At 57.4% G+C, this 13,311-nt stretch overlaps 3 protein-coding genes across 3 annotated transcripts; 1 reads left to right on the top strand and 2 right to left on the bottom strand.

Moving 5' to 3' along the window:
* Positions 1 to 2,411: 2,411 nt before the first annotated feature.
* Positions 2,412 to 3,061, bottom strand: LOC145340067 (uncharacterized). Its single transcript, XM_080184486.1, has one exon. The coding sequence runs from the start codon at positions 3,059 to 3,061 to the stop codon at positions 2,450 to 2,452; it is 612 nt and encodes a 203-aa protein (XP_080040612.1). The 3' UTR covers positions 2,412 to 2,449.
* A 3,252-nt stretch (positions 3,062 to 6,313) lies between these two features.
* On the top strand, positions 6,314 to 7,851 carry LOC145340066 (uncharacterized). Its single transcript, XM_080184485.1, has one exon. The coding sequence runs from the start codon at positions 6,314 to 6,316 to the stop codon at positions 7,481 to 7,483; it is 1,170 nt and encodes a 389-aa protein (XP_080040611.1). The 3' UTR covers positions 7,484 to 7,851.
* A 2,478-nt stretch (positions 7,852 to 10,329) lies between these two features.
* Positions 10,330 to 12,008, bottom strand: LOC145340064 (uncharacterized). The gene is made up of 2 exons (XM_080184482.1): positions 11,893 to 12,008; positions 10,330 to 11,348 (listed from the first exon to the last, which is right to left on the bottom strand). The coding sequence occupies exons 1-2, from the start codon at positions 11,990 to 11,992 to the stop codon at positions 10,747 to 10,749; spliced, it is 702 nt and encodes a 233-aa protein (XP_080040608.1). The 5' UTR covers positions 11,993 to 12,008; the 3' UTR covers positions 10,330 to 10,746.
* Positions 12,009 to 13,311: the final 1,303 nt, after the last annotated feature.

The raw sequence follows: 13,311 nt of genomic DNA, 5'->3' as shown, positions 1-13,311 counted from the left end.
TGATTAAATCCAGCTTACAGATATTATATAGTGTTTATTAATCTAACACAATGATTAGGTCTAATTGGAGGAATCCTGAGGGACTCCTGCAGTGATGTCCTGGAACTGAGATGATTGACCTTCAACCATCTTCCTTTGTACCAGGTATAACTCCAACCCGGCCAATGCACCTCACTTGTACATCTTTTGGACTGTGGGAGGAAACCAGAGCACCCGGAAGAAGCCCACACAGACAGTCAGCCAAAGCTGGGATTAAACCTAGGTGCCCGGCGCTGTGAGGCATGAGTACTAACCACTTTGCCACCATGCCACTCAAAAATCTTCAACTGCTTCAATGACCTTCCTTCCATCATAAGGTCAGAAGTGGTGATGTTCGCTGATGACTGCACAATGTTCAGCACTATTTGTGACTCCTTTCCACAGAAAAAAAGAAACCATCCTCCCATCCATTGACTCTGTCTACACTTCCCGCTGCCTCGGCAAAGCGGCCAACATTATTGAGGACCCCACACACCCCAGACAGACATTCTCTCTTCCACCTTCTTTCTTTGAGAAAAAGATACAAAACTCTGAGGTCATGTACCAACCGACTCAAGAACAGCTTCTTCCCTGCTGCTGTCAGACTTTTGAATGGACCTACCTTGCACTAAGTTGATCTTTCTCTACACCCTCGCTACGACTGTAACACTACATTCTGCACTCTTTCTTTTCCTTCTCTATGTTTTGTCTGTATAGCACCCAAGTAGTAATACTTTTCACTGTGTGTTAACTTATGTGACAATAATACATCAAATCAAATCCTCAGATACTGAAACAGTCCATCTCCAAATGCAGCAAGGCCTGGACAATATCCAGGCTTGGGCTGACAAGTAGCAAATAACATTCACTCCACACAAGTGCCAGGCAATGACCATTTCCAACAAGAGAGGATCTAACCACCACCCCTCCTTGACATTCAATGGTATTACCATCACTCAGTCCCCCACTATCAACATCCTGTGGGCTACCATTGACCAGAAACTGAACCAGACCCAGCCGTATAAATACTGTGGTTCCCAGAGCAGGTCAGAGGCTGGGAATCCTGCAGAGAGTAACTCACCTCCTGACTCCCCGCAAAGCCTGTCCACCATCTACAAGGACACAAGTCAGGAGTGTGATGGAATACTCTCCACTTGCCTGGATGAGTGCAGCTCCCAACAACACTCGAGAAGCTCGACACCATTCAGAACAAAGCAGCCTCTGCTCAATCGACACACTAACCCCCACCTTCAACATTCACTCCCTCCACCACCGACACACAGAGGCAGCCGTGTGTACCATCTACAAGATGCACTGCAGCGACTCACCAAGGCTCCTTCCACAGCACCTTCCAAACCCATGGCCACTTCCATCTACAACGACAAGGGCAACAGAAACAGATACAGCTGCAGCTGCAAGATTCCTCTCCAAGCCCCACATTCACCAGCCTGAAATATATCTCCATTCCTTCACATTTGCTAACGGCATTGTGGGTCAGCCCACAGCACAGCAACTGCAGTGATTCAAGAAGGCAGCTCACTACCACCTTCTCAAGGGCAACTAGGGATGGGCAATAAATACTGGCCCAGCCAGCGATGCCCATGTCCCAGAAAAAACAAGATCAAAGGGTGAATGTCAGCTCCAAATCATCCTTCAGAAATGGGCAGCGTACGAGTTCCACTCAATAGGAAAAATACTGGAGGCTACATTTCACCGTTCGATTAATCACTTGAAAGTCAATCAAAGACAGACAGACACACACACACTCCCCCACTGTCCAATTCAATCCACCCTCACTTCCCCCTCCCCTCCTCCCTCTCCCTGACCGACCCCCACCCCCAACCGCCTCCGTCAACTCAGATGCTGAACGCAGCTCAGCAATGACAAGAATTTATTATTAACAGCAACAGCACAAAACATTGAAATTCGAAAGCAGGGAACTGGTGGGCACAGACCCCAGAGCGGGAGTATCCCCCGGAACACACCCCCCCCCCACCCCACACAGCCTCTCCCCTCCTCCCCAAGGATGCACAGACTCCAAACCTGCCCCAAAACCAGACACCAGTGAATAAATGGGCCACTAGTTGATTGGGGTGCAGGGAGCCTGGGAAGAATAGGGGTCAGGGAAACTGGAGGTTTGGGGGGGTGGGGGGGGGTGGGGGAGAGACTGAGTAGAGGAGACTGGGGGGGGGAGAGACTGAGTAGAGGAGACTGGGGGGGGAGAGACTGAGTAGAGGAGACTGGGGGGGGAGAGACTGAGTAGAGGAGACTGGGGGGGGAGAGACTGAGTAGAGGAGACTGGGGGGGGAGAGACTGAGTAGAGGAGACTGGGGCGGGGGGGGGGGGTCAGGGAGAGACTGGTGTGGGGAGGGGAGGGGAGTGTGGGGCATCCACTGGCATTGCTTGAACTGTCCTAGAAGTAGTCATTGGCTCAAGTGTCAGCCACTCTCTTGTGGTGGTCCCCACCATCTTGACGTCTGCAGCCTGCACACCCTGTCCTGCTGTTCACTGGCCTCACTTCACCTCCCGGAGCTCCGTCTGCCATCTCCCTGTCGCAGCCCACCCCATTGGGGTCCTTATCCTCCTGTTCCTCCTCCTCGGGGTCTGTCTCCTCATCCTCCTGTTCCTCCGTCTCCTTCTGTTCCTCCACCTTCCCATCCAGTTCCTCCTCCTCGGGGTCCATCTCCCCCTGTTCCCCCATCTCCTCCTGTTTCTCCGTCTCCCCTTCCTGTTCCTCTTCCTCGGGGTCTGTCTCCTCCTCCTGTTCCTCTGTCTCCTCCGGAGCCTTGCTGCGTCTCTGATAGACCACCACGAAATCCCGGAGGGGTGGGCCCCCGGGGGGGACACCGAGACCCCGCAGCAAGCGGTCCAACGCCTCTTCCAGGACCTCCAGCAGGCTGGAGAAGGGGTCCGAGGCAGGGCGAGCGAAGGGACGCCTCAGCGCCAGGAGGCGGACGCTGGGCTCCCCTGAAGGTTCTCCTCCTCCACGGCCCTCCTGCTTGTACTGAACCCTCCACTGGCCAGTGGGGCTTCCGTTCCCCATCGCAGCCTCCTGGCAAACAGTCTTTGAAGGGAAAGAGTTGAGTGGAGAGAGAGAGAGAGAGACAAGGATTTCCCAATTAGCTGGGGAGGGATTCAGGGTGGAGACTGAGGTGGTGCTGGGTCAGAAGGAAGGGAGGAAGAAAGAATAGATGTGTCCAACAAACAGGCTCCGTCTCCAAGAGGTAGGCCTGAAATTGAAGCTGGGTGGGGCCTTTCAGAGTAACCCAGGCCCTGACCTGCCCCAGCCAATCACAGATAGAGCCATCAACTCATCCCCACAATTGAAATTGGCCCAATCACATTGACTAGTTGCCTCCTCAATGGTTCTCTCTGCAAACCCTCCAATCTCTCGTGAGATTTATTATAGTCACGTATTAACATACAGTGAAAAGTATTGTTTCTTGCGCAATGTACAAAGCATACCGTTCATAGAGAAGGAAAGGAGAGGGCGCAGAATGTAGTGTTACAGTCACAGCTAGGGTGTAGAGAAAGATCAACTTAATGCGAGGTAGGTCCATTCAAACAGCAGGGAAGAAGCTGTTCTTGAGTCGGTCGGTACGGGACCTCAGACTTGTGTATCTTTTTCCTGATGGCGTCTGGCAGAACGCCTCACCACCAGAACTCTCAAACAAGCACCAAGATCTGGCTTGGCTGGTGGTGAGAAGGGCACTCCCCGTCAGATCCTTTATGCGCGCTCGAGGTCTCAACATCACCACACGCTGCCCTCGAAACGGCTGCGGGGCTGACGAGACGGTCGCACACCTCCTTGTGGAATGTGCCTTTGCAAAGAAGGTCTGGAGTGAGATGCAGTGGTATTTGTCGAGGTTCATCCCAAACAGCTCGGTGACGCAGGACTCTGTGCTCTACGGGCTGTCTCCGGGGACGCACACTGAGACAAATATCAACTGCTGCTGGGGGGTCATCAACTCGGTGAAGGATGCACTTTGGTCCGCCCGAAACTTGCTGATCCTCCAATTGAAAGAACTGTCCTCGACCAAGTGTTGCAGACTGGCACATTCCAAGGTCCAGGTCTACGTGCTGAGGGACGCGCTGATGCTTGGAGCGGCCGCCGCAAAGACACAATGGGGAAAGGCCACACTGTAAGGCCTTTTAACGGAGGTAGACCGAGGGCCCGAGAACAGCAGAACACCCGCGACCTGCGTAACTGTGTGCCAATCTGAGCAATAACGGCACACAGTAAAATTTGAGGCATGTATATAGTTTTAAGTTTTGAAATGTTATGACTGTAATTTGTATAGAACTGTAAAAAGTTTTAATTCTGCACTGTTTGCAATTCATAGACATGTAGATTTGCAATGGTTTATTTGGATTTTTATGAGTGAAGTATATTTTTGGAAAAAAAAGGTGGAAGAGAGAATGTCTGGGGTGCGTGGGGTCCTTAATTATACTGGCTGCCTTGCCAAGACATCAGGAAGTGTAGACAGAGTCAATGGATGGGAGGCTGGTTTGCGTGATGGATTGGGGTTACATTCACCACCCTTTGTAGTTCCATGCGGTCTTGGGCAGAGCTGGAGCCCAGACCAAGCTGTGATACACCCAGAAAGAATGATTTCTATGGTGCAGGAGGAGGGGGTGATGGGGAGCATGAGTGGAGGGCAGGAGGGGTTTGGGGGAGGGCAGGTGGGGGCAGAGGGGGAGTGGAGCGGTGGGGGCGAGGAGGGAGAGGGGGGAATGGGGGTTGGGGTGTTGGAAAGGAGGAGGAGGGGGGAAGGGGAGGGGCAGTTTGGGGGGAGGGGTGGTGGGGTGGGCAGAGGGGGGGAGGGAGGAATGGGGAGGTGGAGAGGTGTGGAGTGATGGAGGGGAGTGGACGGAGGAGGGGGTGGTGGGGTGGGGGGGGGGTCATGGGTGAGGGGACGAGGAGGTTGCGAGGAGTTCTGGGGGGGGTTGGAGGGGAAGAGGGGGGTTGGGGGAAGGGGAAAAGAGGTGTTGGGGAGGGTTGGGAGGTTGGAGGGGGTGACAGAGAGGGGGCGGGGTACAGAGAGGGGTGAAGAGAGGGAGGGGGACAGAGAGAGGGGAGGGGAGAGGGGGGGACAGAGGGTGGGGGGAGGGGGAACAGAGAGGGAGACGGGGGAGGGGGGTCAGAGAGGGGTGAAGAGAGAGAGGGGGACAGAGAGGAGAAGGGAGGGGTGACAGAGAGGAGGGCGCAGACATGGGAATGAGGAGGGGAAAGAGAGGCAGGAGGAACAGAGGTGGGGGGACAGAGAGGAGAGGAGGGGTTATGGGGGGTTATAGGGAAATTGGGACAACAATCAGACCAGCCATTGAATGGGAGATAGCCAGGCTCAAGGGACTGAATGGACTGCGTATCATTAGATCAAGAAAATGAGATATCCCCTCCCTCCCTATCTCTGTAACCTCCTCCAGTCCCTACAATTCTCATCCTCCTGTTCAAATCCCTCCCTCACTATCCTTCCTCTCCGGGCTGAGTCCTCCTCTGGAACGACCCGGAGGTTGTCTCTAGGACCCTGTGGGAAGCTGGGGAGGAGAGTGGGTGGTCCGGTGTAGGTCGAGTGTTTCCTGACGATGGGGGAAGGGAGATTCCTGTATTCCTGTCCCGTTCCGTGCCGGAGAACTGCGATTAAACCAGGAGAGCAGCCCGGGTGGGAGCCGAGAGAGCTCGAATCTGCCCCCCCGCCCCTCACATCGACCCCTTCCTCCCCCTCCCCTCCCCGCGTCTGATTTGGAAGCTTTGCTAAAAGCAAACTCTGTCCGAGGGAGAGACACTCCCGGGGTGGGGGTCAGCGAGTGAGGACGGGAGCTGGGATTCCGGGAACGAGGAGGAGGGAGGGGCGAGTACCCCCGCCCCTCACCCCCAACACTACGTGACAGCCTGGAGCAACAGTCGCTCGCTCTCGGGGAGATCCAGAACGTGCCGGTCCTGTCGAGCGCGCTCCCAGACTACGAGGATCAGCGGGAAAGTCATCCGGAGCGAACTGTCAATAACCGGGATCCCACTCCGAGAGAGACTGAGGAGGGGGGGGTCTCACCCGGGACTCCCTGAATCCCGGATCCCACTCCAAGAGAGACTGAGGAGGGGGGGGTCTCACCCGGGACTCCCTGAATCCCGGATCCCACTCCGAGGGAGACTGAGGAGGGGGGGGTCTCACCCGGGACTCCCTGAATCCCGGATCCCACTCCGAGAGAGGCTGGGGTGGGGGTCCGGCCCGGGATTCTCGTAAACAGGACCCGTGTTTGTGGCTCAGTGCCGGGGCGGTGGGGGGGGGGTGAGGTGATGGCGGGACAGTTACCGGATGGCACTGGGTGCGAGAGCCTGGACGGCGCCACTCCGGAGGGGAGGCCATTCCGCTGTTCCGACTGCGGCAAGTCTTTCAAGCTTTCTACCAATCTTCTGCTGCACCGCCTGACCCACACAGGCCAGAAGCAGTTCCGGTGCCGGGATTGCGGCCGGGAATTTAACCACGTCTCCAACCTGCGGCGACACCGGCTGACTCACTCCCCCACCGGCGCCAGCCACGCCTGCGGCGAGTGTGGCCGCTCGTACCGGCTGGCGGCTTCGCTGCGGGCTCACCGGCTTGCTCACCGGGGGGAGGTGGCACTGCGGTGCCCCCAGTGCGGCAAGGGCTTTGGGCACGCGGCCAACCTGCGCCGTCACCGGCTGGCCCACGGCGAGGCCCGGCCCTACCGCTGCCAGCCCTGCGGCAAGGCCTTCACCGACAGCTGCCGCCTGCTGGCCCACCTCCGCACCCACACTGGGGAGAGGCCTTTCCGGTGCGGGGAATGCGGCCGGGCCTACACACAGGCCGGAAGCCTGCGCCGGCACCAGCTGGCCAGCCACGCCGGCCAGAGGCCGCACGCCTGCCCGGGCTGCGGCAAGGCCTTCCCTGACCGCTCGCGTCTCCGCGCCCACCAGCGCACCCACTCAGCCGACAGGCCCTATCCCTGCCCGGAATGTGGCAAAGCCTTCCGCCAGGCCTCACACCTCTGGAAACACCGGCGGGCACACCGTGGCCTGCGCCCCTATCCCTGCCAGTCCTGCGGCAAAGCCTTCGCCGATGGCAGCCGCTTGTTGGCCCACCTCCGTACCCACACCGGGGAGCGCCCTCACCCCTGCCCGCAGTGTGGCCATCGCTTCACAGATCGCAGCCACCTCCAGGCCCACCTCCGTACCCACACCGGGGAGCGCCCTCACCCCTGCCCGCAGTGCGGACGCCGCTTTGCGGATGCCGGGAGTCTCCGCCGGCACAGCCTCACGCACTCCGGAGCCCGCCCCTTCCCCTGCCCCGACTGCGGCAAATCCTTCACCCAGGCTGGCAACCTCCGCCGGCACAGGCTGGCACACGGGCGCATCGGGAGGCCCTTTGCCTGCCAGGACTGCCCAAAAACGTTCGCCCAAAGGCGCTACCTCACCGCCCACCAGCGCACCCACCACCCCCCGGAGTGAGAGAGGGCAGAGGTCACACAGATAGGAAGGGAGGGAGCGAGGGAGGATGAAAATTGTTGGGATCCTACAAATCCCTCCCTCCCTATCTCTGTAACCTCCTCCAGCCCCTACAATTCTCATCCTCCTGTTCCAATCCCTCCCTATCTCTGTATCCTCCAAATCTCTGGGATGCTCGTCAGACCACACCTGGAATACTGTGAACAGTTTTGGTCTCCTTATCTCAGGAAAGATATCCCAGTATTGGAGGATATCTCGGTCGATCCCGGGTAGGGAGGGATTTCCTTATGAGGAGAGGTTGAGGTAGGTTGGGTCTGTACTCACAGGAGTTTCACAGAATGAGAGGCGACCTTATTGAGGCGTATCGGATTCTCGAGGGGGGGGTGGCGGCGGGGTTGGGTGGGGGGGCGGTGGTGGGGGGTTTAGGTATGTTTGAGGCTGAGACAGACAGATTGTTAACCAGTGAGGGAATCCAGGGGATAAGGTGGGAAAGCGGGAGCGGAGGATTATCACATCAGATCAGTCACAATCTCATTGAATGGCAGGGGAGACTCGATGGGCCGAACGGCCTACTTCTACTCCTGTGTCTCAGGGTCTTGTCTCTGTGTTCCTCCGATTCCGGCCTCTTGAGCGTCCCCTTATTCCCATCGCTCTGCCATTGGCGGCCGTGCCTTCAGCTGCCTGGTGGGATCCTAATCTCTGGAGTTCCCTCTGTAAACCTCTCCACCTCCATCTCTGTCTCTCTCTCTCTCTCTCTCTCTGTCTCTGTCTCTCTCTGTCTCCCCGTCTCTCCTTCTTTAAGACACTCCTTTATCTCTCCTTCTTTCGACCGAGCTTTTTATCCCCTATCCCTGATATCTCTTCATCTGCCCTTAACCATCACCACACAAAGGAGAACGACCCTCCCCGCCCCCATCAGCCCCCTCCTGGTCTGGGAAGCTGGTCGAGTGCATCCTGGTAAATTACGCCCCCTCCCCCCACCCCACGTAGTGTTCGATAATCACTCCCCCAGAGGATCCTGGGGGATGTTTCAGTGGGTTTAGGACGCTATGAAAATGCTGGCTGTTGTTGTGAAGTGTTGTGGGACCCTCCCCCTCTGCCCTCAGTGAGGTGGGAAACCCTGCAGTGGTCCTCAGTGGAGCTGGTGACGGAGCTCGACACAGGGCTGGATGTTGGAGACGGTCCCCCTGCTCTCGAAAGGACGTTCTTATTCTCCGTAAAAGAGGCTTCTTCACCGCCGCGGCGAATTCTCCACCAGCGCACCGGCAAAGGGCGGATTCCGGACAGCGTCGGCTGGGAGCAGTGTGACACATCTCGGGAAGAGAGGGTTCCAAGTGTTGAAGACAATCCACTGAGTGCGTCCGATCACCTCCACATCCGCCCAACACGAGGCTACAAGGGAGGCCATTCCTCTCCTTGCTCCTGTGACAGAACTCATAGGACCCTACAGTGCAGAAAGAGGCCCTTCAGCCCATCGAGTCTACACTGACCACAATCCCACCCAGGCCCTACCCCCATATCCCTCCACATTTACCCACTAATCCCTCTAACCTACACACCCCTGGACACTAAGGGGCAATTTCTTAGCATGGCCAATCAACCTAACCCGCATATCTTTGGACTGTGGGAGGAAACTGGAGCACCCGGAGGAAACCCACACAGACATGGGGAGAATGTGCAAACTCCACACAGACTGTGACCCGAGCCAGGATTCGAACCCAGGAGACCCTGGAGCCGTGAAGCAGCAGTGCTAACCACTGTGCTACCGTGCTGCCCAGCTCTGTGAACAAGTGATCCCCTCAATCCCCCCTCTCCTCTCCACCCTCCATCTCTCTGTAAATCTTTCCCTATTGAGTATTTCTCCAGTTGCCCCTTTGGAAAGTTCCTGTTGAATCAGCTTCCACCGTCCTTTCAGGCAGCGCCTTCCAGATCACAACAACTCGCAGTGTTCACAATAAACATTCCCTCATCTCCCCCCCTCCGGTTCTTTCCCCGATCGCCTTCAATCTGTGTCCCCCTCTGGTCCCCGACCCTCCTGTCGCTGGAAACAGTTTCTCCTTATCACAAACCCCCTTCCCCAATTTGGAACGACTCGATTCAATCTCCCCCTTAACCTTCTCCGCTCGAAGGAGAACGAGCTCCCCTCTCCCCCCACTCATCACCCCCCAGTCTCTCTCTCTCTTTCTGCGTGAACTGAAGACCCCACTAACCATCCCCCCTTCCCCGCACCCTCCTCCCGGTCTCTGAACTGGGAGGGTGCGTCGTGGTAAATGTCCCCCATCCCCTTCCCGAGCCGTCCTCCTCGAGGAATCTCACACCCCCCCCCCCGTCCCCCCTTTCCAGAAGTATGGGGAGTCCCACGTGGGAGCTTTGAGATGTCCCAGACTCGCCATCATCCCCCTCGCGGCACCCCCTCTCCCCCTCTCCCCCCCTCCACTCTGAGCAACTCACTTTGCGATCAGTCATAATTTATTTCGCGAGGTTTAAATATTAAAACAAAGATTGTTGGACCTGCTGTATGTTTTCTCGTTGTCGCGCGCACGCACGTTCCTTCAGCTTCCCAGCACAGCGCCCGTTCTCTCGCCGCAGGTACGGGGTAAGCGGAGAATTCAATGGTTCAGTCCCTCGCCAGGTGGGGTGAGGAGAAAGTGCCAACCACCTGGGGAAGGGGGTGATATTTCCATAGAGGCCGAGGGGACACACCACTTCCTGCCCCCTTCCCTGGTAGTGGGGGGAGAGGGGGTGGGGGTTGTTCAGAAGGAGGGGGAGGGTGTTGAGGATCTCGGGGATAAGTGGGGGACCGCCATGGTGTTGTTTTGAGGGTCAGGGTGGGGTGGGGGGGCGTGGAGGTGGAGGGCAGCCATTTTGCATTGGGGCGAGAGGGTGTTGCTGCAGGCGGGTGGCTGTCGAGGTCCCCGCAGAGGGTGGAGGTTTTCTGGGGTGGGGGGGGGAGGGGGTGAGAGGCCGCAATGGTCATTGGCCTTAAATTGGGGTCAGCAGTGTCGCCTGCTTTAGGGAAGGCAATCTGCCATCCTTGGCCGGTCTGGCCTACGTGTGACTCCAGAGCCACAGCAAGCGAGGCGGTTGACTCTTAACTGCCGCCCTCCATCTGGAAGAGGGTCTGGCGAGGCTGGGCCCAGGTCAAGGGGCAATTCGGGACAGGCAGCACACGCTAGGCCTTGCCCAGTGACCCTCCTGCAAGCTGCCACCAGGTAAGAAGTTTGGTCATCAAAGGCCTCCCCGTGTAGGCCTCTGAGGCCTAACTGCTATAGCAGGGCACAGGCCAGCTGCTGGTCCTCCGCATACAGGTAAGGGGAGCTGGCAGGGGGTCGGGGAGGGGGTTGCCGGTGAGGAGAGAAGTAGGCTGGGTTTGCACCCTGGTTGTGGGCCAGGCCAGGCGAGGCCCAGGGCGGGGTGGAGGGGTAGGCCGCAATCCCCGCTGTTGGCCTACCTGCCCTGGGAGCTGGGCGGTCCGAGCTGGCCCCGAAAGCCTGGCCAGGGGGCCATCCGTGAGTGCCATGGCTAAGCCAGGGCTGCCCGGGGTGACGGCCTAGTGTGGACTTATGGGGGGAGGCGCAGGGCAGGGACGTGCGCAGGGAGGGGCTGGCAAAGTAGAGTGGGTAACTGGGCCCTGCCAGCCTGACAAGAGGGTGGGGCATGAGGGGGCGTGGGGTCAAAGGTCGTGGGCTAAGGGAACCGTCCAAATTTTGCGAGGCCGCAGGTCCTGGCTCCTGGGCTGCACTCCCCGTATCCAGGCGTCCGTGATCCAGGGATCCAGAGCCCGGCGACGTGGTTTCTCCACATCCCCCGTCGCTCGTCACACTCCCGGAGGAAAGACCTTCGGAGAGGGGCGGGTGAGGGGGAGGGCCTGAGGGGATTAAAATGAGAGGGAGACAAGTCAATGAATGTCACCATAAACAGAAAGCAGCTGGCCCTGGGCCCCTCGCCCATGGGCAGGGAATGAGGGGGGGCAACAATTTGGGATGTAAGGCAACTTGGGGGGGGGATGGTTTAGATCGACAAGGCCCACAGAGTGAAATAAGGCCTAGTCTTAAGGCTTCCGTCTCAATCTCATTCAAGTGGGTGGGGGGGGTGGCAAATTAACCATACCCGCTTACAAGGGCTAATGGTGTTGGGCACAGAAAGATCCAAATCACGGCAATTGATCCCAGGGTGACCCCACCCTGCCCTCACTTGGATTATGGAGCTCAAATCCTAGAGTATATACATCTACCCCCGACAGTGCAGCACTCCCTCAGTACTGGCACCGGGGGGAGTGTCAGCCTGGATTATAGAGCTCAAATCCTAGAGTATATACATCTACCCCCGACAGTGCAGCACTCCCTCAGTACCAGCACCGGGGGGAGTGTCAGGTTATGGGTCTTAGTTACGGGACTGTGCGCGATACTTACCGAATGAACTCTGTTCCCTCCCCTGCGACGTGCCCGCAGTCGAGCAGGGGAAGATCTGGGTCTGGACGCCCAGTCCTCGCAGACACACTAAGCCTGACATCCCCCGAAGCAAGTCTTTAATGGTGGCGTAACCCAGGGGTGTGAGCTGGTGGTGGTGAGCCCTGGCGTACGCTCGCTGAAGCTGGAACACACTGAGACCCTCACTGTGCTGCTGAACCAGATGCAGGATATTGTCGCGGACTTGCTGAAGGGTCTCCGACTCCCGGACACTCGACCTGAACCCACCTCTTCCAGAGGGGGAGGTCAGAGCAGCTGAATCTGTAAGAGAGAGAGAGGGAGACAGAGAGAGAGGGAGATAGCATCAGAGAGAGGGAAATAGCGTCAGAGAGAGGGAGATAGCGTCAGAGAGGGGGAGACAGAGAGAGAGGGGGGGAGACAGAGAGAGGGAGATAGCGTCAGAGAGACAGGGAGAGGGAGACAGCGTCAGGGAGAGAGGGAGAGAGACCGAGGGGGAGATAGTGTCAAACAGAGAGAGTGAGGGGGAGACAGAGAGAGGGAGACACAGAGAGAGAGAAACACACACAAAGAGACAGGGAGACAGAGAGAGAAATCATTTCAGCGTGAATATTAAATCTTTGCCCTCTCGCTGTGAGGAAGATCGGACATCCCAGTTTTCCTGGGACCTCCACCTTTTCAACCGTCATCCCCACAATTTGCAGCGATCCCTCACTTGGCAGAAATAATCGGGGTGAGTTGGGGGTGACAATCTGTGTAAGATTACCCCATCCCGTAAAGACCTAACACATCACAGCAACAGAATCCCATCCCTCACCAACCCCATCAGATATCTCCAGGACAATCATCAGGAATGTTCCAGTGAAGAGATCTCCACTGCACGGTCAAAACGATCTCCGGAACAGACTGGCCAATACTGGAGGAACAGGGATCTGTCGTCCATTGGTCTCCAACTGCCCCTTCACCACAGCCTGCCATTGGCACGCCCTCTCATGGTTCACATGGACAAGATTTGGTTCATCCCCCGCCCCACCATAACGTCAAACCTCACCCCCATGCTGCTGCCACCATGTCCGATATCAGTCCCATTCATCTGCCCCAAACCACTCCTCCCTCCCCCACTCCCAACCCTACCCATCCTCCCCCATGTTCGATCACCCACCACCTGGGAGCCTCATACCCGCTCCCTCGCCCCCTCCCTCCCTATCTCTGTAACCTCCTCCAGCCCCTACAATTCCCATCCTCCTGTTCAAATCCCTCCCTCGCTTACTCCCTCCCTCCCTCTCTTTCTGTCTCTCTCTCTCTGTCTCTCTTTCTGTCTGTTTCTCTCTATCTCTGTTTCTGTCTTTCTATCTCTGTCTCTCGCTCTCTCTCTGTCTCTCTTTCTCTGTCTCTCTGTCTCTC

Source organism: Carcharhinus amblyrhynchos, unplaced genomic scaffold, assembly GCF_965287045.1.
Source record: "Carcharhinus amblyrhynchos unplaced genomic scaffold, sCarAmb.v2.hapA scaffold_754, whole genome shotgun sequence".
NCBI lineage: Eukaryota > Metazoa > Chordata > Chondrichthyes > Carcharhiniformes > Carcharhinidae > Carcharhinus > Carcharhinus amblyrhynchos.
This window is presented reverse-complemented; position numbering and strand designations above follow the sequence as displayed.

Bases quoted from the DNA above. Each gene is read 5' to 3' on its own strand.
- LOC145340067 (XM_080184486.1), bottom strand. From the start codon at position 3,061: ATGGGGAACGGAAGCCCCACTGGCCAGTGGAGGGTTCAGTACAAGCAG.
- LOC145340066 (XM_080184485.1), top strand. From the start codon at position 6,314: ATGGCGGGACAGTTACCGGATGGCACTGGGTGCGAGAGCCTGGACGGC.
- LOC145340064 (XM_080184482.1), bottom strand. From the start codon at position 11,992: ATGTCAGGCTTAGTGTGTCTGCGAGGACTGGGCGTCCAGACCCAGATC. The intron at 11,349-11,892 runs GTAAGTATCGCG...TAATCCCCTCAG, and splicing joins GAGGGAACAGAGTTCATTCG to GCCCTCCCCCTCACCCGCCC.